This window comes from Hydra vulgaris, chromosome 10, assembly GCF_038396675.1.
Source record: "Hydra vulgaris chromosome 10, alternate assembly HydraT2T_AEP".
In the NCBI taxonomy this organism is placed as follows: Eukaryota; Metazoa; Cnidaria; class Hydrozoa; order Anthoathecata; family Hydridae; genus Hydra; species Hydra vulgaris.
This window is the reverse complement of record NC_088929.1, coordinates 22678673-22702906: the sequence shown is the minus strand read 5'-3', so window position 1 is coordinate 22702906 and position 24234 is coordinate 22678673. Positions and strand designations below refer to the sequence as shown.

Here is a 24234-nt window from a genome sequence, read left to right as displayed (position 1 = left end):
ATGACGATCAAGATCGCTACGCGGAGAAACAAGTTGAGCGCGGTACTGCCAGGGACGCGGTAGCGATCGAACTCAGAACTTTTTAATTATGAGGCGAGCGCTCTACCACTACACCACTACTGTACTACCGTTGAATAACAATCTAGACGGGTATTATTCGACGATTTTAGCGATTTTAATGTATGCATAGCGCAATAATAATAAAATGTGACTTAGTTTACTATTTCTTACTATGAGAATGTTTTAAATACAAACGATATTAAAGAAACGACACACTTCATGATACACTAAAACTTGATTTGGAAAATAAAATCAATATAATAATATCCTTACACATCAATGAGAAAAATAATATCCTTACACAATATAAATAGCAAAATAAAACAACATGGTTTTTAAGACCTTTTGAAAAAATTTAACTTGGTTGAAACTTGGGCATTTTCGGAAGAAATTCGATTTTTCCACATGGAATTACAAGCCTACATAGAATAGAAATATAGTATAATATAAATAGTATCATGAAATCACAACGAATAAATAAAATAATTATAAAAATGCCTTTGTGCCAGAAGAGTACTTAATAAATGCATTGAATAATGTATGTCAATAAATTGATTTACAAAATGAACTCTAATTGAAGGATTTGAATTTTTAAATCAAATATATGTTAAAAATGTTAAAACAGCCATATCTTTGATGGGCGGACATAAGAGTATAACTGCAAAAGTGTAACCTTTCAGGAGAGCAAAAAAACATTATTATGAACCCAATTATTTTGCTACAGAAGTCATATTTTGAGAAATGGGTTATTACTTTTATTCTGTTTGAACCGAATGGTGTAACTATACTGTTAAAACCATTGATGCCGGCATACACAAGTCACATTTTCTCATATAAATCGTTAAATGGTCAAAAATGCAGTTACACTCTTATGTCCGCCCATCAAAGATATATCAACATGCCAGAATAGTCTATACTTTCACAATATTCTATAAAAAATTGATCAAATATCTCATTATAATTAAAAATTACATAGCCATATTTTTAAATACTACTTTTGGTGTAGTTGTAATAGTAGCTATAATCAACTGCAACAAAATGTATGTAAATAAAGAACTGACTTTAATAACTGTACCTATTGACTATATCTTATATCGATAACCCTAGTTGAATAACTGATGACAGTAAGAAAAAAACAACTACAAAGTGAGCAAAACAAATCATCATGCCAATAACAAAATAAAGAACAAACAATAGTTGACCTAAATTAGCCAATTGTATAACTTTAGACATCTATAAGACACTTACAAAAATAAAATAAGTAATGAATTTTTTAAATATTAACTAGAACATAAGGTACATAAACAAATCAACAATAAAAAACAAAAAAAACATATTTATGTATATTGATTGAAATTAAATATTCAAATATGTCATAAAACAAAAACAGTAGAAATAACAGGATATATTCACAACATTGATAGTACTAAAGACACACTGTTTATGACAGTATAACACAGTAATAAAAGGAAACATCTCTAATTTACCATTCTCAATACATTTCAGGTAATGCTACCGCATGTCATTATCTTTTTACATAACTAAACTTAGGTTGATACTGCTACACAAAACCATTGCATTTCTTTCTAAGAAAAAATCACAATCATTTTCATGTGCAACTCTATGCACTAACAATGGCGCATCACCTTTACTTAAACTATTAAAGAGTGAATCATAAAACTAAACACACTACTAATGTAAAACAACATCAGGACACATTACTTAGAAACACCCAATATGATTTTCTAACATTAATCGTTTGCATACAACTGTAACTTTCTGAAAAACCACATGAATTAAAACAACTAAAAATGCAAAAAATCCAGATTTTTTAAACTTGGAAACCCAAACATTTTAGAAAACTGATATAAAAACAAACTTTGTGCTATATCAATCAAGGTATCATCAAGCCAGCAAGGTGAGTCTCTTAAAATATCTAAGGCCTTGTCTTTAGACTGTATTGACAAACTTTAAAGAAAACTTTAGAAAAATTTTGAACTTCGACAGCCCCTTTTTACAACGATACTATCATTAACAAATAGCTTTTTTCAAACCTTTACCGCTACCAGTTTAAACTCTGAACCTTTTTCTCATTGATTGGTTTTAGGAAAATAAGCAGACTTTATCAAATAATCTAAAATTTTAGAGTTTTTTGAAGAGTACCAAAAATCTATAAAATAAAGTAGTTGCATAAATTGTTAATTTTTCAATATATTTACTTCAATTATCAGTAATTGTAATAATATATTTTTTTCAAGTTTTATTAAGGCAAGAGGTCCAATAAGGTCTAAGGGAAGTTTGTGTACCTATAGCCAGATTTTTTTAGTGCCCAAATGTAAGTCCCCAGACTTGTCTAAAGAAGGCAAAACTGATACGATCACATCTCTATACTAATTACTTTGTATTAGTATAAGTATATTGACTTATACTAATAAAATTCCATCAAGTAAAAGGGTTTGAAAATTAGTGGCCCTAGGTACAATAAGCTTTTTTTAAACTGTACCTAGGGTCACTTTCTGAAAATTAGATTTAAATCCATAATAAATTTACAGTTAATTTGGTCTTAGATTGTTTTCAATAAGTATTTCTAGTAATACTTAATTGCAACTCTTAAATACATAACAAAATTGACTAATAGTTCTGAGCAAAATCGACAAATAAGTCAATGCATAAAATGGAAGTCCCAAAACAACTGTGAGTTTTGAGATGCTGAGACATTTAACTTTTTAACAATTAACTTCAGAAACATAAAATAATATAAAATATACAATAATAATTAACTCTTAATCATAAATTATATAAAAGTTTAACTTAAATAGTGGGTTATATATACACATATCACAAAGTTGACACTTTTTTATTATAATAATTTATTATTCCATCAGAGACTGCTAAACATCTTCAACAGAGTAATTATAAATTCGCATTTTAATTATATAATTTTAAAAAATTTTAAAACATGATTATTTTTGTTTTTTGAGTTTATACCTAACGGAAACAAGGCTACTTATTTAACGATAGATTTAACCTACCTAACGGAAGCTTTGCGCAATATCTGCGCAGGCGTTACGCTTGCGCAGAACTGACTGTCTACTTATTTAACGATCTGTCACGGAGAAAACTGTCCGCGGAGTAAGTTGTCCGATCGGACATTTTACTCCGGAGTTGAACGTCCTAGTTTGTCCTATCCGTCCGTCTAGGACAATTTACTCCGGAGCAAACTATCCTACGTTGGAGTAAACTGTCCTACTTTTTTGCGGATTATTTACTTCGGACCACTCGAGCGATGCGTTTTAGCGTTTGTTTAAACGATGGTTTGAGAACTTGCGCATTATTCTGCGGCATAAAGAAAGCTTTATGCACTTTTATGCACTTTATATACTAAGCATAATATCATTATAATTAACATAATAATATTATGCGTCAGGTAACTCATACAAATAAACTTGAAGCTTGATAGTACACAAGGTCATTTTTTACCGGTTTAAAAGTTTTAAAAAATGTTAACACTGACATGTTTAAATCTTTATATTTCGTTTAAGGTTTAAGTTAAAAACAGGAAAAAATAAAAAATATGTTTTTTATGTTATCTTGTTTTAAAATTTATTCTAGATTCAGAATCACAGCCGTAACCACAAATTTGATATTAGGGGGCCTTAGGGTTCTTTTAAAGGAGGAAGGAAACAAAAAAGGAAATAAAAAATTTGTTAAAATTATTTTATGTATATGTTTTTCCTTTATAAATCCTGATTTTTTTTAAAATACTTTATAATTTAAAAAAAAAATCAGTATTTATTTTTAAACAACAATAATAAGCTAAAGCAGTTGGAAACTGCTTTAGTTTGTCACTATTCTAAACCGTTCCATTAATGAAACACAACTGTATAAACAATGATGATATGTTTGTTTGATTAGATAAGGTATACTTTGTGGGGTTTAAGAAATAATACAACATACATATTAAAGTAGAGTAAATAAATGTAAATAAATAATGGTACAAAACAGCAAAAAGATATTATCTAACTACAGTTAAATCATATTTTGCAATGTTACCTGAAAATAAAACTAATCCTAACTTTATTGAGTTGAATTCAATTTTTCCTTAACTGTTGGTGAATGATTAACAAAGTAAACTTAAATTCATAGAAGTTTACTAAATTAAAACCATATTTCAACAGTAGGCAAACTAAAATAAAATAATGGCAATGTTATAATCAATGAAATAATGGAATAAAAGAGAATCATTTTTTTAAATATAACTAATAATAAAAATAAATCAAAAACTACAAGTCTTTCAAACCTTATAACAAAAAACTTCTTCTAACTCCAATCATAAATAAAAAAATAATAATAATAAATCCAAATAAACAAATAAAGCTCCAGCATAAATAAAATTATAGACAAAATAAGGATAGTTATAAGACAAAATAAATATAAAGAAGAAGAAGAGCAATAACGCTTTAAACTAACGTTACTCGTTAAGCTAGAACTACTTTTTAAGCTAATGCTACATTTTAAGTTAATACTACTCTTAATCTTTCTTACTATAATGAAATGTCTTCATAATTACTTTTATTTATGCTATTATTTATACTTTTTATATCCAGAAGTTAATTGCAAGAATCACACAAAAAATCATCAAAGCTGTTTTCCGAAATGTTGATCAAACAGTTCAAGTGATATAACTCATTGCATTTCAAACATTTAATCATTTTGCCTTCAGCAGGCATCCGACAAGAACAGAAAATTTCTATAACCTCAATACGGCTAACACAGCCCCTTCCTACATTTACACTAACAGTTGGGAACATGGGAAGAACCTGTTCTTGAAGGCTTTTTAATAAATGATCCCGCATTATACTTTGCTTAAACAAACAATGTTCTGGTTGTATCTGCTTAGTTAAAGCTGTAGCAAAAGCAACAGCAAATAAGCCACAATCATTCCCTCCTTTCTGCTGTTGAACATCCATTATTTTAATGGCAATTTTTTTTTTAGGACATGTTAAAAGAGCAGCCACCTGTTTTTTTCCTTGATAACTCAATGAGTGCAACAAGCTGTCATAAAGATGAACTTCATTTAATTTTCGTGTTCCTATATTGCTAATTGCAAACCAGTGCCCATATCCATCGTGAAGTATCTGGATAAAAGGACTTCTCATAGTAATAAATGACATATTTAATCCTAAGATTGGATCTTGAAAACCAGAAATTAATGATTGTGCCTTTAAAATATTTTGTGAGGCAAAAATTATGTTATCTGTTAGCCACTTGTTCTCACTCTGAAGAATATTTTTTTCCACTAACGTCAACTCAAATAAACTATTTTTTATCCACAATACTTTGTTCTCTCCTTCTTTGGATGCAATTTTGAAGGATTCTATTTCAATTGAATTTATCTCGATGTTGTGATCATCATTGGATTCATTTGTTTCATAACATTTTTGCTTTGCTGGTTTACAATAATCATGCTCATTATAGTAGTATTTTGGGGGTTGCATAGACATTGTAATTGGAATAGATTTGATACTAGGTGTTAAAAATGCATGAGATGTTTTATTCTGGTTGTTGTTGTTGCTTGTAGAAGAGCTTATGGTTGAAACTGAATAAGTATTTGATGGAACATTAACAGAAGTTGTATGTCTACTATCAATCGTACTACTTATCTTACTACAAGTAAGTAGATATTCTTGAAGAGAATCAGCCTCTGGTGTTAAGGTTTTGCTTCCACTAATATATGGTTTGATGTGGGAACCATTAACTTTTTTCTCCTTCAAGGTGGCTATCTCCTGTAAGAGATATGATCCTTTTCCTAAATTTTTCATGATACAGAAAGGTCCAAGCCATCTGAAATCTAATTTGCCTTCTTTCCTTTTTTTCTGCGTAAAATCCTTGATAAGGACTTTGGACCCGATGGCATAAACAAATGGATTTGCATGCTTCTTGTTATAATTTTCTTTCTGTTTTTCTTGAGCCGTTTCAATGTTTTGTTTAGCTTTTTCCAGCAGATTTGATCTAAAGTATAAACAATTATTGTAAAACTTCAAAGTATATTTATAATGAAAGAAAAAAGAACATTTTGCATATCAAAACTCTATTAAACATGCCGGAAATAAATAAAAAAAGAAAGAAAAAACCTTGAAAAAAATCAAATTGTTACAGTAATGTTCTGCAATCATATTTTAACAAACCAGTAAATGCTTTATACCTTTCCTCAATTATTTTATTCATAAAATGTTGGTTGCTTTCAGGTCTTGTGTTAAAATCAATTAACAATGATTGAGGAGATTCTCCTGCAACTTCTAATTCTATAGGAAGTATGGGCTTCCTTCCGAACATTAACTCAAAGGGAGCGTATTTTGTAGACTCTTGCCTTGATGTATTGTATGCAAAAGAACAAGCATCCAAATGAGTATCCCATGTAATGTGGCGATCATTGCAAAATTTTACAAGCATTAACTGGATGGTTTGATTGAACCGCTCATCTAAACCATTAGCCTAAAATACAAGATGATTAAATCCAAGATTTTAAAACTAGACAGCTCTTATACACAAACTGAATTCAAATTTTTAAACCTGTGGATGATAGGCTGTGGTAAAATGATGTTTCACATTTAACAAAGACATTAGTTCCTTGTTTATTTGGTTGTAAAACTCTGTGCCTTGGTCGGAAGTAACAACTTTTGGTATACCCATTTGCATGAACAACTGAAATATTTAAAAAATTCTTATATCTTCAAAAAAATTATTTAAATCCAATCAGATAATAATATTTAAATTTACCTTATACAATTCTATTGCAACGCCGCTTGCTAATTTTGATTTAAGGGGAAATGCTGCTACCCACTTTGTGCAATAATCAGAGATAGTAAGAATATATTTATTTCCATCAGATGTTTCAGGAAGTGGTCCTACTAAATCAATTCCAATATGAAACCATGGTGACTGTACTTTAATAGGATGAAGCTCTGGACTAGTTTTTTCGAATTTTCGCATATTTGTGTGCTGACACTGTTCACAGCTTTTAACCTACATTATCGCATTGTAAAAAAATAGATACACATTGGTTACAGATATGATAGCAATACTAAAATATGTATCAGGTAGTAATTATACTTATATTCTATAAAAGTGTTATTATTTGTAAAATAGATTAACATTTTTAACAACTTAAAGTTTTGAGAAATTGCTTCAAATCTTCTGTCATTGAATTATTAAAATTTTCTTTATATTTTAAAACATAACATGGTATTTTATATATAAATATATATATATATATATATATATATATATATATATATATATATATATATATATATATATATATATATATATATATATATATATATATATATGCCATATTAATATTGATAACAATGATGCAATATACATACAGCATAATCTACATCTTTGAAAATTCCTGGCCAGTAAAAACGTTCTGACACCTTGTAAAAAGTTCGTGTTCTACCAAGGTGACCAGCAGTAGGTTCACTATGACAAAAATTAACTATTTGTTTTCTTTGCTCTTTGCTAAAAATCACTTCCAACCATATGTCATTCTTTGACTTGTGATGCAGTTTATCATCCTCCATCCTAAAACTGTAAAGTATAAATAATTATTTATGTATTATTGGAACTGCTTCCAATAATACATAAATAAACTTTTTGTGCTATAATTTTTTGAATATCCTTGTAAGCATTATTAAATGGGAGCAAAGTATTTACTTTGTGTAAAAAGAATCTACTGTTTAGTTTGAAAGTACTGTGTGTATACTAGGTATAGACTTGTGTGAAACCTAGTATACCTTGGTATATCTAATACCAATATTCAGTGGGCATACTTTGTTGATTGCTAGTATACTAGGGACAAACATACTCTAATACATAATAAAACATGTAATGTAAAATGGCAGCAATAATGCCATCATATATTACAAAATGTTATATGTACATTGCAAAATAGATCACTAACATATATTATATTATATACTTTAGTGATCTGTAACACTGACACTGTATATAGTATAATAAAAAATATAGTCGATATGTCAAATAGAATATATGATAATTATATATTCTATTTGACAAATAGAATATAAAATTATCATATATTCTATTTGTCATATCGACTATATTTGTAATCTACTTTACAGTGTCACAAATGTTAGAAATAATTTGTCATAATGACTATATTTGTAACTTTCTTAACAGTGTATAAAAGTATATATCATATTGTAACTATGTTACTAGTAACATAGATACAAAAATATATAATCTATGTATAATGTTTATAATCTATACCTGCTTGCTCTTCGTCGAATAGCCCGCTTTTCATTCGGTGTGCAGTCATAGCGATAAACAGATGTAGATATATAGTTACTAACATCAGCAAGCATTCTTTCTTCAGCATTATTCTGTTCATCCATTTTTAAAATTAATTTTTAAAATGATGGTACAAACTCAGCCGCAATTCATAAAATTACACTATTCTCTAGGTCGGACAACTTACTCCAAACTAGGACATTCTACTCCGGAGTAAAATGTCCGATCGGACAGCTTACTTCAGCGGACAGTTTTCTCCGTGACAGATCTACATATTTAACGCGACACCGCGTATTTTTTGAAGCAAAAATCGGCCATTATGGGGGGCAAATTTAAAAAATAGTAAATCACGGCTGTTTGGATCAAATAATATTCGATATTTAATATTCAAAATTTATAAATCATGGTTAATTCTTGTGCTGCAGCTGGTTGCACAAATAGAGTAATGAAAAACGACAACAGAGCATTTCATAAATTTCCAATTAATAATAGGGAACTCTGTAAAAGGTGGATTGTTGCGATAAAACGTGAAACATTTATTCCTACTGAGCACAGCCGCGTATGTAGTGATCACTTTTTACCTTCAGATTACAGTATACCTGATTTTAATAACAAGCCTAAATTAAAACCTTTTTCTGTGCCATCTGTTATTATTGATTCAAAACCAAAAGTCAAAAGAAAGTTTAGTTCTATATCGCCACAAAAAAATAAAAAGAGACTCATTAAAAAAGTTTCAGAAACAGACAGTCACCATCACATCGATTTCCATTCGGATATAAGTGATAACAATAATGTTGCTGCTAATAGTAACGAAATTTATATTAATAGTGTTATTTTAAAAACAACAGAGAGTATTGATTGCCAGGTGGATATAGATAGTAGCTTTAATATTATCGAAAGTAGTAACAAAATTATTAATGATGATACTATTATTTCTAAAAGTACATTATCGACAAATGCAAGTCCAACTATAGCAAAATTAAAGGCAAAAATTAAAATTCTTAAACAAAAGTTGCGACGAAAAGAAAAAAAAATAAATTCATTAACGGTTATGCTAAAAAATCTAAGCAAAAAAAAAATTGTTTCTGAAGATGCTGCTAATATTCTTTGTGAAAACTTTAGTGGATTGACTTTTGATATTATAAAAAATCAGTTTAAAAACAATACCTCACTTCCAAAAGGGCATAGGTATACTGATGAAATTAAAAAATTTGCAATAACACTGCATTTTTACTCACCTAAAGCATACAATTTTCTACGGCCTATACTCCATTTACCTGCTTCAAGCTCTCTAGCCAACTGGACTTCCTCTGTAGATTGTGAACCTGGTTTTTTTGAAGATGTTTTAAGTTATATTAGTATAAAAGCAGAGACTGACATTAATTATAAAGATTGTGCATTAATTATAGATGCAATGGCAATCAAAACATCAATTCTAAACGATAAAAAGACAGGTCGATTCATTGGATTTACAGATTATGGAAAAGATATTGTTGCAATTGAACCAGATACACCAGCTACAGAAGCATTGGTATTTATGCTGGTAGGATTACGAGGTCATTGGAAAACACCTATTGGCTATATACTGTGTAGTAAAATAACAGCTGAAAACCTTTCATGTCTTATTAAAAAAGCATTAACAGTTTCCTCTGATAAAAAAATTAATGTACGTAGCATTACATTTGATGGTGTAAATGTTAACTTTAATTCTGTTGCATCACTAGGATGTACATTTGGGAAAAGACAAGAAAAAATTAATGGAAGATTTACTTTTGAAGGCTATAATCACTACTTATATGTAATCCCTGACCCAAGTCATATGCTAAAATTAGCTAGAAATGCATTATGTGATTTAGAGGTACTTAAGGATTGTGATGGAAAATACATTAAATGGAGTTATATAAAAGCTTTATATGAAATACAGGAAGAAGAAGGATTAAAGTTTGCAAATAAAATCTCAATAAAACATATTTATTTCCAGCGTCACAAAATGAATGTTAAGTTTGCTGCACAAACACTTAGTAGTTCAGTTGCAGATGCAATTGAATTTCTGATGTTTTCCAAACATCCAAATTTCAAGCATGCTGAAGGAACTATAAATTTTATAAGGGTCATCGACAAATTATTTGATATGCTGAACTCTAAAAATCTTTTTTCAAAATCGTATAAGAAAGCTCTTTTTTTGAATGATTATCCTTATTGGAATGCAACTTTTGATCAAATAACTACTTATCAAAGTTGACAGATGCTAATGATACTCCATTATTAAAACATAGGAGAAAAACCTTTGTATTAGGGTTAATTGTGGCTGCAAAAAGTCTTCAACACTTAGCCTATGAGCTTTTGACTTTAAATGTTCATCCTTTTAAATTTTGCCTAACATACAAATTTTCACAAGATCATCTTTAGTTACTGTTCTCTTGTATTCGTGGAATGAATGGATTTAATAATAATCCAGATGCCCTCCAACTTAAGTCATCTTTAAAAAGAATTCTTTTGCGCAATTTTATTGTAGGCTCAAAGCATGCAAATTGTTTAACATTTGAGGATATTGCAAATGGCTCTATTTTTGCATTAAAGTGGAGTAAAAAATCTGCAATTTATTCAAATCCTGAAACAGATTTTTTAAACTTTGATATTGATATTGTTACAATTCAAAATTATCTTGATAATACCTCTATCTATAAGGAAGCAATACTAGGATATATATCTGGATTTATTGTAAGAAGATTATTATCAAAGATAACATGTTCTGTGTGTGCAAACTCACTTATTTCCCAAAACAATTTTGTGGAACATTCTTATGGAACATCAGTTCTTTCATTGATTAACATAAAAAATAGGGGTGGGCTTATTGCTCCAAGAAATGATTTTATACAAACTATAATAGTATGCGAGAGTGTTTTCAAAATTTATGTCTGCGGTGACAATTTTAAAAAACCAAAAATGAATGTGGAACGAAACCTTAAACTAAAAATGATTTATGCAGTTAATAAAATTATGAGTGAAAAACATTTTTTTAATGACCCAAATGAACACGATGCTGAGCCTGAAGACATGCATTCCACACAACTGATAAAAATGTTAGCAAATGACTTTTTTAAAATCAGACTGCAAAGATATGGCCAATTATATACAGAAAAAGTTTTTAAAAAATCAATGATTGGTCTACGTCAACAATCTAATAAATTAATTACATTCAAAGGTTTATAACATAAATATAAAATAAACAATATAAAAGGATAATAAATTACTTAAAAATTCAGTTTATATATATATATATATATATATATATATATATATATATATATATATATATATATATATATATATATATATATATATATATATATATATAGGTGTGTGTGTGTGTGTGTGTGTTTGTGTGTGTGTGTGTGTGTGTGTGTGTGTGTGTGTGTGTGTGTGTGTGTGTGTGTGTGTGTGTGTGTGTGTGTGTGTGTGTGTGTGTGTGTGTGTGTGTGTGTGTGTGTGTGTGTGTGTGTGTGTGTGTGTGTGTGTGTGTGAAAATATTATAAATAAAAATATTAAATTAAATTTTATTAACTGTTACTTTTCTTGATTTGTTATTTATATTGAAAGACTTGTATTTCAAAGGAAAGATATTCTTTATATACCTGAATACCTATGGAGCTTTTTTTGTATTGAAAACCTTACTAGATTATAACATAACATTGAACTAAATTTATTAAATTATTGACAGTAAATCAATTATAGAAAAAAGTAATAATGATTTTTATGATAACAAGAAGTTTTTAACCATAAATAAAATTCTAACATTTCTAGAAGGAACCTCTAAGTTGTGTCACACAGAGCTTAGTTAATAGTCAAAACAGTTTTATAAAATGTTTCATAACAATTTTTGACTCTGTTTACCTTGCAGTTATGTTATAATACCTCCTAGCATTACTGCAGAGGGTAATTAATGACCAACAGGTGCATAAAATGTTAATAGATTATAGATTAAAATCCAACTAAATCTAAGATTTGAGTTAAATGTTAAATTTTAAAATCAAAAAAACATGCAATAAGTATGATTTTGAAATGTTTAACAAAAAAAAAAGCATATTTTACTTAATTATTAAATTTTAAATCAAAATAACATCAAATTTTCAGATATCTGTGTATCGATTTTTTATTGATTACATTAAATTAAACAATCTTAAGCTTCGTATTTGTTTTGTTTTGATAAAGAGCGTAAAGATTTTTGCCCCCCATAATGGCCGATTTTTGCTTCACTTTTTCTTATGCCGATTTACGGCAGTTAGACATCTAGTTATTTTTAATATATCATTGGTTTAAACAGTTTTTTTTATTATAGGCGAATGTCGGATTTTTAAATTTTTTTTTGCGCGAAACATTAAATATGGATGTTGACCAAAAAATGGATGTTGACGAATTTGAAAAATCTTCACGTGTCCCGACTTTAAAAAAAAATGATTCAGCAGATAAAAAATCTTACGAGCTTCCATGGTATATTTTTGCGAATAAAAGACTTCTAAATATATTTTCATATTCTTCATTTTTTATGATACATATAATGACAGTTTTTCTTGTATGTAAAACTGACATTATCAACTTAATAGTAAAAAGTGCATAGTAATTTAATAATATTAGTTCATATCACTATGCATAAGTATTGTTATTAGTAAGAATATTTCAAAATAGTAGTAATAATACATACAAACAATAATTTATTAAAATTGATGGTACAATAATTTTATCTATGACATAATATAGAGCAAAATAGCCACATAATGACTACAAATTTGTTATTCATAGCCGAGAAGGATCCATATTCTAACAGAGCATATATTTCTTTACTTTTATATTAGTGACAAACTTCTTCACCTAAAGAGAGTCATAGTTTCTCTGCTTAAATACATTTTTCTTCTAAATTTTACTTCATTTAGAGAAAAATGTATTTAGGCAGAGATTTCAATTTTGTATCAATTAATGTCCTAGTAGACCAATTAGTAGCCAGTAAATTAGGAAACGGTACGGTAGTTAAAAATTTTTTTTACCACTACTATATAGACTTGAACCAAAAACAATTTTTTAAATAAAAAATAGCATTAGCTGTTTCACAGCTAATGCCATTTCACAGCTGTTATAAAATTGAAACTTGCATATAGTAATATGTTTGTCAATACATGGATAATAAACATTCGTATAAAGTAGCTATAATTTCTGTCAATATAGACTAATATTAAACATCTACTTATCTATAAAATCACTAGTTGTATTTTTAAGTGAAAGAATTTCATTTTCTGATTTACATGTTTTTTGTTTATCTGAAGAGATGTCGATTTTTAACAACTTTGGGATTGTATTGATTTGGGATTGTATCTCTTTTGAATTGAATTATATATTTTTTAGATTTATTTGTTTTTTTCTTGTTTTTTTCTGATTTTAGCTTTTTCAATTTTTTATTTTCCGGTGCTGTGGCATTTTTTTTTTCCTTTACTCATTATCCAATTTAGATTGCATTGCTTCTTGTGAATTTAATGCAGAATAATTTTGAACCTTTCTTTGATTTTTTTTTTAATTGCTAGTAGAGGAAGTTCCTGTACCTAAAGCCTCCTTGTACCTAGGGCCACCCCACTTTATTTAAAAACTATAAAGTTCTAAGTTATGCTTCTCAATCAGGAGTCAGGTGTTTGATTATTCAAAATATAAATTTTTGATCCTATTTTGATTCTCAGAGAGTGTTGCCAGAGCAAGTTATTATCGTAAAATGCTTTTTGATGGTCCAGTAAAGTTTGGCTGCTGGTATTTTATATTGTAAAACAATCCCAGAGAAAAAGCTTTGCTGTAGGTTATTGTATATTTTACTGTTTGTTACTTTAGTACTAAATTCGATGTTTGATAAGTTTTATCTCAATTTGGGTTTAATAATAGATGTTATTTTTCATAATGCTATCAAATCTTGTACCTAGGGCCATATAGTTTCCTTAAAAACTTTATGGCCCTAGGTACTATAAAAACTATCAAGATTTAACAATGTTGAAAATTCAAAGTAACGCTAGATAAATTTGTTAAAAACAATGTAAAATTAAACAAGTTTTTAATAAAATTTATGTTACTATCTTTGTTGTCTATTTATTATGGTGTCATATATTTTATTATGGAGTTATATAATTAATGGAGTTGTATAACCTTATTTTTTGAGAGTGGCCCTAGGTGCAATAGCAGGTGCCCCTAGGTACAATTAAAAAAAAGTTTATTTTACCTTGGGCCACTTACTTTTAAACCCTTCTACATGATTGACTTTTATATTTCATGTCATTATACCTATATTAATACAAAGTAATTATAATAGAGATGTGATCATGTGCCTTGAATTAGGGTATTAAAAAAGTCCTGTCCTAATTACATGAACTTCTATATCAATATAGAAAATGTAAAATGTGATTGTCACTATTATTAGCCAAGTTTATTGTAAAATATTGAATTATTGTCAGACTAGGCAGAACAATGCTTTCATTTGGCATCAGATTACAATGAAAGGTGGTTTCATTGACCAAGTAACTAGACCAGCTGGTTTCATTTGAAAGTTTATGAAACAATGGATTCATTTAAAATTAGAAAACAAAGAACTAAGGTTTTAATTGAAATTGGAACAGAGCCATCTATTTTATTTATGCATAAATTCTTTTTCAGTTTGAGTTCATTATATACTTTATAGTGGGATGTCATAGCCATTTTAGATACAGAAGTTGAAATTCATTTGAAACACTGAATAATATTATTATTATTCAGTGTTTCAAATGTCACACATTTGAAACACTGAATAATATTATTAACTATAAGTGTTAGATCCAAGGCTACACAAATTTGACTTGTCAACAATAACTCCAAGATAACCATTTACTAATTCATGACCTTTTGCTATCAAATGTGGAGGCACTAAACTACCTGCAGGCTGCAGGTGGTTTTGTGACTCCATAGCTGTATAATAGAATAGAATAGATTAAATGCTGCAGACTGCAGCATTTACAACATTAATAATGGTTATTGTTTTATGTTTTCCTGATGTATGAGATTAAAGGTGTTTTGTACTTCTTATTGCAATATTTTTCAGAGGTTTAAATTCCATCTGCAGCTTGGCATATATCCATATTCCAAATTGCAAAAAACCATCAAAAGTTTCTTGCAAAACTTCATGCAATGGTTATATGTTGCTACTTTTGTTACAGACATTAGGCTTTTGCAAAACTAAATATTCATTATGCTGATTGAATGAGCATTTTTCTAAAAGAGTTATGTGCTTAAATTATAAATTGTGTTTTATGGCATCAATCATCATCAATCTGAAGTATATTTCTTAAATTGTTTTTTTTTTTCAATTAACTTGATTTCTAAATTGGTTAACCCATCGATAAATAATACTTTTTTATACCTTTGTTCATTTTTACTTTTTTAAAAGAAGTATATTTTCTTATGTTGGTAAGTATTGTTTGGGTACTGTGTATGTGTCTTTTTTGCTTTCATATAATTTTACCTACTCTTCTAATAATTTTTATTTTTGTTTTGACAACTGTCTAAATATGTTTTGTTAATAGTCCTTTACTCATCAGATTGGTAACTGATCTTAAACCAATTATACTGATATAACCATACTGATCTTAAACTCACTAAACTGATTTAACTATAGTTTAACCAGTAAATACTGAATTGTATAGTAGCAGTTGTGACATTATTTCAATAGCTGAAATTGCATTTTTTATGTCAATATTGGACCACTTAATATCTTTACCTTTTTCACTCTATGGGTTAACTTAGCCCTTGTCATTTCTTGCCATCACAAAATGTAAAAACTCAATTATATCATATTTTTAATTAATGAGAGATACGTCCTTTATACATCATTGAATTTCTCAGAAAATAACTTAAGGTTCTCAATTGTTTTAATAAATTATAAATATATTAATTCAACAAAAGAAGTTCTCATATTTAATTATGGAGATTTTAATTATAATTTATTATCGTGGTCTAATTACAGTATATCATACATGAACAAACAAGCAGAAAACTTTATTAGTTGTTTGGAGGAACACATTTTGTACAAAATAATCAAGTAACCATCTTTTTAAAAATTTAATGAGGAATTGACAAATTTTAGATCTATTGATTGTTGACGATTAAAATCGTCTTTAAAATATCACCATTAGGCAATGAAATCCGAGATCATCATGTTATTGAATGGAACTTTTTAATAAAACAAAGTTATAACTTAAATATTGGATTAAAATGTTTTCTATATAAAGCTGGAAATAATGTTGAAATAAGAAAATTATTTTAATCATTTAGGTACAGAATTTATATTTACAAATATGAATATCGATGAAACTTATGATTTTTTTATTAAACATTTCAATATAGCAGGTCAAGAAAATATACCATATAAAAAACTAAAAAGTTAAACCTTTGTATTTAATCAAAAAACAAATTATGGTTATTATCTAGACATTAAGGCATTAAAGATGTTAAAATGAAGTGCAATGCTGCTAGGCGTAATGTTGCAAAAAGTATATGGCTGGAGTACAAAGCTGCCAAGCAAAAAAACTATAGTAAAAAAAGCTTTTGTATATTAAATAGAGTAATAATTTTGTATATTAAATTTTATATATAAAATCCAAAACAAATAAAAAACTTCATTAAAGCTATTGAATTCGAAGAAAATATAATAGCATATCCAAAAAAATATTACAGAACACATAAATCAATATTTTATATTATATATAGTGTTGTTAATTCATTATGGCTAGAGGTCACAAGTGGTGTCCCACAATGATCTGTTCTTGGTTTGCTATTGTTTAATCATTACATAAATGATTTGTTTTCTTTACTTAAAATCCATGCGAGTTATATGCAGATGATAGCAAAGTTATTGCAATATTAGATGAAAGAAGTAATAGTTCAAAGCTATCAAATGATATTGACATAATAGAAGAATGGCCTAAAATATGGAAGATTAAATTAAATTTAGATAAGTGCAAGATTGTGCACATAGGCTAATTAAATATGAAAAATTTATATACTTTTGGGCAATATAAATATAGAATAAGTTTAGGAGTATCAATTTCACAAAATTTCACAATTCACATGCTTGGTATGGGGATTTACATTCGTAAGAGTTCACCCATTCGTCAGGAAACTAGGTTTGAATCCACAGACTATTTCTGCTAAAGCATGGGGGTCACAGTGGCTAGTGAACTTCAATTCAGATGTAACTCAATTTTTTTCAGCTATTCATTATTGCAATAATCTAGATCTTCCTATATTTATAAATGGTAATGTACTCGATGAGTCGTCTATCCTTCATCTTCATTAATTCTTTCTTTCGATCTTTTTTGGAAACCATATATTAAATCGATTGCAAAATTAGCATCTGCTAAGGAGGCGTCTCTTTATCGTGCTTGCCAATTTCTTACTAATTTCAGATTTTTTATCTCTATAAATCAGATCTTCGAATGATGCCCTTTTTCTTTTAGACAAGGTGCAAAAATGCATTGTAAACAGTTGGACCTACTTTTGCAGTTAACCTCCAACCATTATCACATCGTCATAATGTTGCTTCTCTTTCTAATTTCTATAAATACTATAATGGGCACTGATCTAAGGGTCTCTTGTGTCATCTACTAAAACTCATTCTCGTGATACTCATCATTCTATTAAGTCTCATCCTTTTACTGTGACTGTTGCTTAGTGCTCTAAAAATTCTTATTCATCCAGTTTTTTCCTGGAACATCAGTTCTTTGGAATTTGCTTCCTTCATTTTGTTTTCCTGATTCATATAGTTTGCAATATTTTAATTCGTCTATCAATCGTTATCTTGCTCTATAAATTTCATCTTTTCTCTTCCAATAACTTTCAACTCTAATAGTGGTTGTTTGGAGCCTTGTTTGAAGTGAAGATGTTGTAAAAAAAAAAGAAGATTTAAAATTAAAGCTCAAATTAAGTCAACCGTAGCCAAAGCAAATGAGGAGCCCAATTGCAAAATGTGCTAAGTTCGAGTAAACTGATTTTGAGAAAACAACGAAAAACTATGCTACTCTTAGTTGCAGACATTGATATTTTCTTTGTCCATTTTTAGGATCAAAGATTTTTTTAATTGGTCTAATATTTAAATAGATGATAGATATCAGCATATAGAATGTGGAAATGAAATTAACTCAAAATTTTTATTTTTGTGGCTTAGCGCGTTTTGCAGATGGGCTCCTTAAATTGTAGATTGCGTTATAAAAATGGCTGGTTTTTATCAGCATTGACATTATTGCTTAAAAAGAGGTAATCATGATAGAAGGTTGAATGTTTAGGAAAATATAGAAAAATTATTTAAAAACATGAACCAGATTCTTTTTTTTTCTTTTGTCGTTTAAAATTATTTTCATGCTTTGAAATCACCTTTTTGCATAATTTTTGATGTAATAATTTGGAATTTTCATTTAAAAAACTTTAATTAGTCTAACAGCATTTATTTTGTTAGAGGAACTAAATTTATTTTGTTAGAGGAACTAAATTTTACTTAAATTACTTTTTTTTTTTATAATTAGTAATAGAGATTTTTTTAAGGTTTAATAGTAAAACTTTTTAGGAAAGCAAATTTTTTTAATCATTTTTTTATCATTTTGATAATATTTTGACTGCATATAAAGGTCAGATGACAAACTTGAGACTTCAACTTAAAGAGTCGTTTCTTTCTTTTAATTAATAATTTTGGGATCACGATTTCCCACCTGACCATCATGGTTGTTTAATTCAACCTTTGACCCAGTTTATTTAATTTTTTACAATTGTTATTGTTAAAAAGTAGTTTTGTGATGTAAAAATTTTTTTTTGCAATTATTTTTTAGGTTGATTTTAATTATGATTGCATTTTATTATGCAAACATTAATATACTAGCACTCAAAGTTGCATTTTAAGTTAACACTTCAAATCAGACGATTAAAGAATTTAATTTGTGAAAGCTTAAATAAAGTGAATAAAAAATAGTTTGTTGATCATTTAAAGTATATATTAAATTTTTTTTTTTTCCAAAAGGCCCCCTCTAAAATAAAAAGCCTAAGGCTCATGTGAGATTTCCCCATAGTCTCTGGGGCCAGCATGCCTCTTCAGGCTATACCTATTATGCAATTCAAGTTTGGTCACCTATGAAGAAAGATATTAATATTGTAGAAAACGAAGAAAGGAGCACAACAAAATTGATACTGGAAATATGACATCTTTATCATATAAAAATCGATTATGCTCTTTGAATTCGACTACTCTATATAATAAAATTTTCTAAATGCTATAGATATATAAATATAAATTATAAAGTAGCTTTTTTAAGAAGACCAGATCATCACACTACCTACAGATATCTATTTCAAAAATGATCTTGAAAATTTCTAAACAAATTGAGTATTAAAGTTATGGAACAAACTGCATACTTCAGTGGTTGAATCACAGTCCGTAAACAAGTTCAAAGCAAAAATAGACAAGCTAAAATTTACAACTTATTTTTATTTTAATTTAGATGTTTTTGTAAAATCTTGTAAAATATGTTTTGAGTCATAGGGTTAACTTGGTTGAAATATATTTTTATTATTAAAAAACAAAATAACCTAGTCTGCTAAACTTTATAGAAAGAATAAAATGCATTACTTTAGGAATTTTTGAAACTTTTATTTTTAAATCCGAAATTCTGGAGTTATTTTCTGCCATTATGCATAACAGTTTTGTGTTCAAAAATTAAATATTTTTCTAAAGACCTCTACATTTTTTTCTATGGCGCTTGAAGTTTCTTAACATTTTTGAAACTCTCAGACTCTAATAGTGAAAATTATATTCAAATCTTTTTAAAACATTTTCTTTTTGGTGGTAAAAGTTGCTATTTACTTAAGTTTTGTTAATTTCTCCAATGATATATATGAATTATATTATATGTCTTTACAGAGCCACTGTAAAAAAAATTTTAATTATATGCTTCTTGGAATAAAATTTTTCCAATGCTTTATTTAACAACATTTTTTTTTTTTTTTTTAAACATCTTCGCTTCCAACAAGGCTGCAAGTAGCCACTAATTAAAGTTGGAAGTTACTAAAAGAGAAAAGATGAAGATTGTAGAGCAAGATAACGATTGATGAGCAACTTAAAGAATTGCAAATTATATGAATCAGGAAAGCATGATAAAGAAAGCTAATTCCAAAGAGCTGATGTTCGAGGAAAAAAACTAGAAAAATAAGGGTTTTTGGAGCACTTAGGAACAGTCACAGAAAAAGGATGAGACTTATTTGAATGACGAGTAACACGAGAATGAATTTTAGTTGATGGCACAAGAGACCCTAGCTTTTTAGAGCAGTGCCCATTATAGTATTTGTAGAAAAGAGAAAGAGAAGCAACATTATGACGATGTGATAATGGTTGGAGGTTGGCTGCAAGGTCCAACTATGTTTACAATGCGTTTTTGCACCTTGTCTAAAAGAGAAAGGGCATCATTAGAAGATCCGCCCCAGATATGGCAACAGTATTCCATACAAGGCCAGATTTGAGATTTATAAAGATAGAGAATAGAATCCGAAGTAAGAAAGTGATGAGCTCGATAAAGAGATGCAACCTTAGCAGATGCTAATTTTGCAACTGATATGATATATGGTTTCCAAGAAAGGTTGGAAGTAAGAGTTAATCCTAGAAGATAAGGAGTAGATGACTCATCGAGTACATCACCGTTCATAAATAGAGGAAGATCTGAACTATTACGATAACGATTGGCTGAAAAAAATTGAGTCTTATCTGTATTGAAGTTTACCAGCCACTGTGAGCCCCGTGCTGTAGCAGAAGTGAGATCCTTTTCAAGTTCAAATGCTCCCTCCAAGCAATCAGAGAGTGTTGGCTTCTTATCATGATAAGAATAAATGGTAATATCATCAGCAAATAATGCCACCTTAGATGTGAGAATGTCTGGAAGATCATTAATGTAAATTAAAAAGAGTATAGGGCCAAGGATAGAACCTTGAGGAATCCCTGAAGTTACAGAATAAGAAGAAGAGTGCTGTCCATCGAGGACAACTTTTATACTACGATTGGAAAGGAAGGATTCAATAATCTTAAAGATGTTACCAGATACACCATAAGATGAAAGCTTATGGAGAAGACCAGCACGCCAAACTTTATCAAAAGCTTTTGAAATGTCAAGAGCAATAGCCTTAACCTTTCCACCTTTATCTAATGCACGATAAAACCTATCTGTTATTACTGTTAGCAAATCAGCTGTAGAACGAGAAGATAGAAATCCATATTGATGGTCAGAAAGTTATTAGATTCAAGATGAGAAATTAAGTGTTTGTTAATTAAAGATTCAAAAACTTTGCTTATGATAGGAAGAAGACTAATGAGATGGTAGTTAGACGAATCAGATCGCTCTCCAGAATTTTCGAAAATAGAGATAACAGATGCCACTTTCCAGTAGGCTGAAAAACAAGACTCTGATAAGCACTTGTTGAATAGTTTTGAAAGTAAAGACGATAGCTCCGGAGAACACTTCTGCAAGACTATAACAGGTATGTTGTCTGGACCACAGGCTGTAGAAGAGTCTAAGGAAATCACTTTAGATACAGAAGCTGAAGTTGTACGAATGTCAAGCAATGGATCAACCTGTTTGTTGGCAGTATCAGGTAGAACGCAACTAGTGGAACCAAGTGATGATATTGATGAAAGTTTTTAGCAAACAATTCAGCTTTGTCTTTAGGTGAGGTGACAAAGTCTGAACCATACAAGAAAGGTGGAATTGAAGATTTGCCCTTATTATTATTACTATTAAAGATTCTCAAGTCACGAGAGCCTAATTTTTGAGATGAGATACGAGATTTCATGACCTGAGAATAGCAGGCTTTGGCATTAGACAAAACCTTTTTACAATGGTTTCTTGCAGTAATAAACAGATGTCTGTTTTCTGGAGAATTGTTTTGCTGATAAATATGGAAGTAACTATTTCGATTGGCAATAGCAGCAGCACAGTGTGAGGAAAACCATGGAGGAGAGTGAGGCTTGACCTCAAATTATCAAAAAGGAACAAAAGATTTTATGCGAGCCTGAATCCGCAAAGTTATGTAAGATGCGCATTTGTCGACTGGAAGACAAAAGATTTCTACCCAAGGGCCATCACGAAGAAAATCACGGAAAGAATCCTAGTCAGCTTTAAGGTAGTTGTAAGAGCTACGATAATAGGGGGATTCAGGTGATGAAGAAGAATGAGATATTAGTTTTAGAGAGATCAAACTGATCAGAAGCACCTAAGGGTGAATGTGGAGAAACTGAGCACTGACTAGGATCAGATACAAGACATAAGTCGAGTAAAGAAGGTAAATGATTCGGATTGTCAGGAAAGGGAGTTGGAAAGTTGACTATTTGAGTTAGGGATTGAGCAAGGCAAAAGTTTAACGCCTAATGGCTTTAATGCCTGCAGAATTGCTGACACTAGAGCCAAGGCATTCAGAGTGGTGAGCATTAAAGTCACCGACAACAACTAAAATGGCTGATGGATAAAGAGAGAGAGCTTGATCAATATGATCTGAAATAACATCAAAAAGAGTGCAGTCTTGAGATGAAGGAGAGCCATATAGAACAAATAGAAAGGCAATATAGTGAAATGGTGCTAAATGAAAGCACATGAAAGAATAGTCTGTGGATTTGAACCTTTTTCACGACAAATGGATGAATTTTTATGAATGTAAATGCCCAGGCCAAGCATGTGACTATTAAAGTCTTTACAAATTAAAGGAAGATAACCATCAGCACTAAGATCACAAGATGAGTCAGTTGAACTCAAATTAGTCTCACAAAGAGCATGTAGGTCTGGTGAACTTTGCAAGAGATAAGGCTCAACAGAAGAAAAGTTACTTCGAAGACCACTAATATTTGTGAATGATAGGTTTAGAGAACTAGGTGATGATGATGGTTTTTTGTGTTTTATAGTTTTTGGTACTTTATTTATTTTAAAATTAGATTGAAGAACTTGACTCAAAGCATAGATAGTACTCAGAACACCGTTTAATAGCCCAAGCAATTGCCTTATTTCTATTAATAATCCCTAAGCGGTAGCAAAGAGCTCCAAATGTGGCCTTGGCAATGCTCACTAAAAGTACAAACAGGGACAACATCCATGTGCAACATGGCACTGTTAATGCTTTGATATTTTTCAGCTGTTGATTTAATCAGCCTATCTGAGAGCTTCCACAGAGTTTGGGAAACCTGACTACCAGCCGGCCTCAGAACCATAAAACTGAGTTTTAGAGCTGTACCCTCATTAGGAGATAATAGAATGAGTTGCCTAGTCATAAAATCAGAGACACAAGCAAATCCCATGCATTGAGTCAAGAAGATCCAGCATTCAACATCCTAAACTGGAAACAATGTATTGAAAATACATCTGCGCCAGCCTAATAGATGAAGAAGGGGTGCGAGGCTGGTCAACAGATAGAATCTGTTTACCCCTAAAGTCTTTGCCTAGGAGGCTTTCTACAAGACAGTAGCCGTATGCATTTCACATCTGCCTAAGATGAGTATTTTTATCAAGACACCGTCTCTAGCCTTTACTCAACCAAGAGCCCCAAGGCAGGGGGTGTTTTAAGTTGGAATTGGTATCTCCTAGCCTTTGCCTAAAATGGCATATCCTACAAGGCAGTAGGACATGAAGCAGATTGTACTGGGTCACATGTTACCAGTAGCAGGATAACCTGACCGATATTATTTAAGAATTATTTAAGACCGAATTATTTAAGAACTTTTTTTTAAAAAAAAAGAAGTCCAACAAATTAAAAAAAAAAATATGCCATATCTAGAATTTGCAC

General features: G+C 29.5%; 1 protein-coding gene across 1 annotated transcript in view; it reads left to right on the top strand.

The window, feature by feature from the left end:
- The first annotated feature begins 12695 nt into the window (after positions 1-12695).
- LOC100199898 (replication factor C subunit 2) overlaps positions 12696-24234 on the top strand; it is a 45031-nt gene continuing 33492 nt past the window's right edge. Inside the window, exon 1 of the mRNA XM_065807535.1 lies at positions 12696-12870. Coding sequence (XP_065663607.1) covers positions 12764-12870 — 107 coding nt within the window. The 5' untranslated portion in view covers positions 12696-12763. The remainder of the gene's footprint in view (positions 12871-24234) is intronic.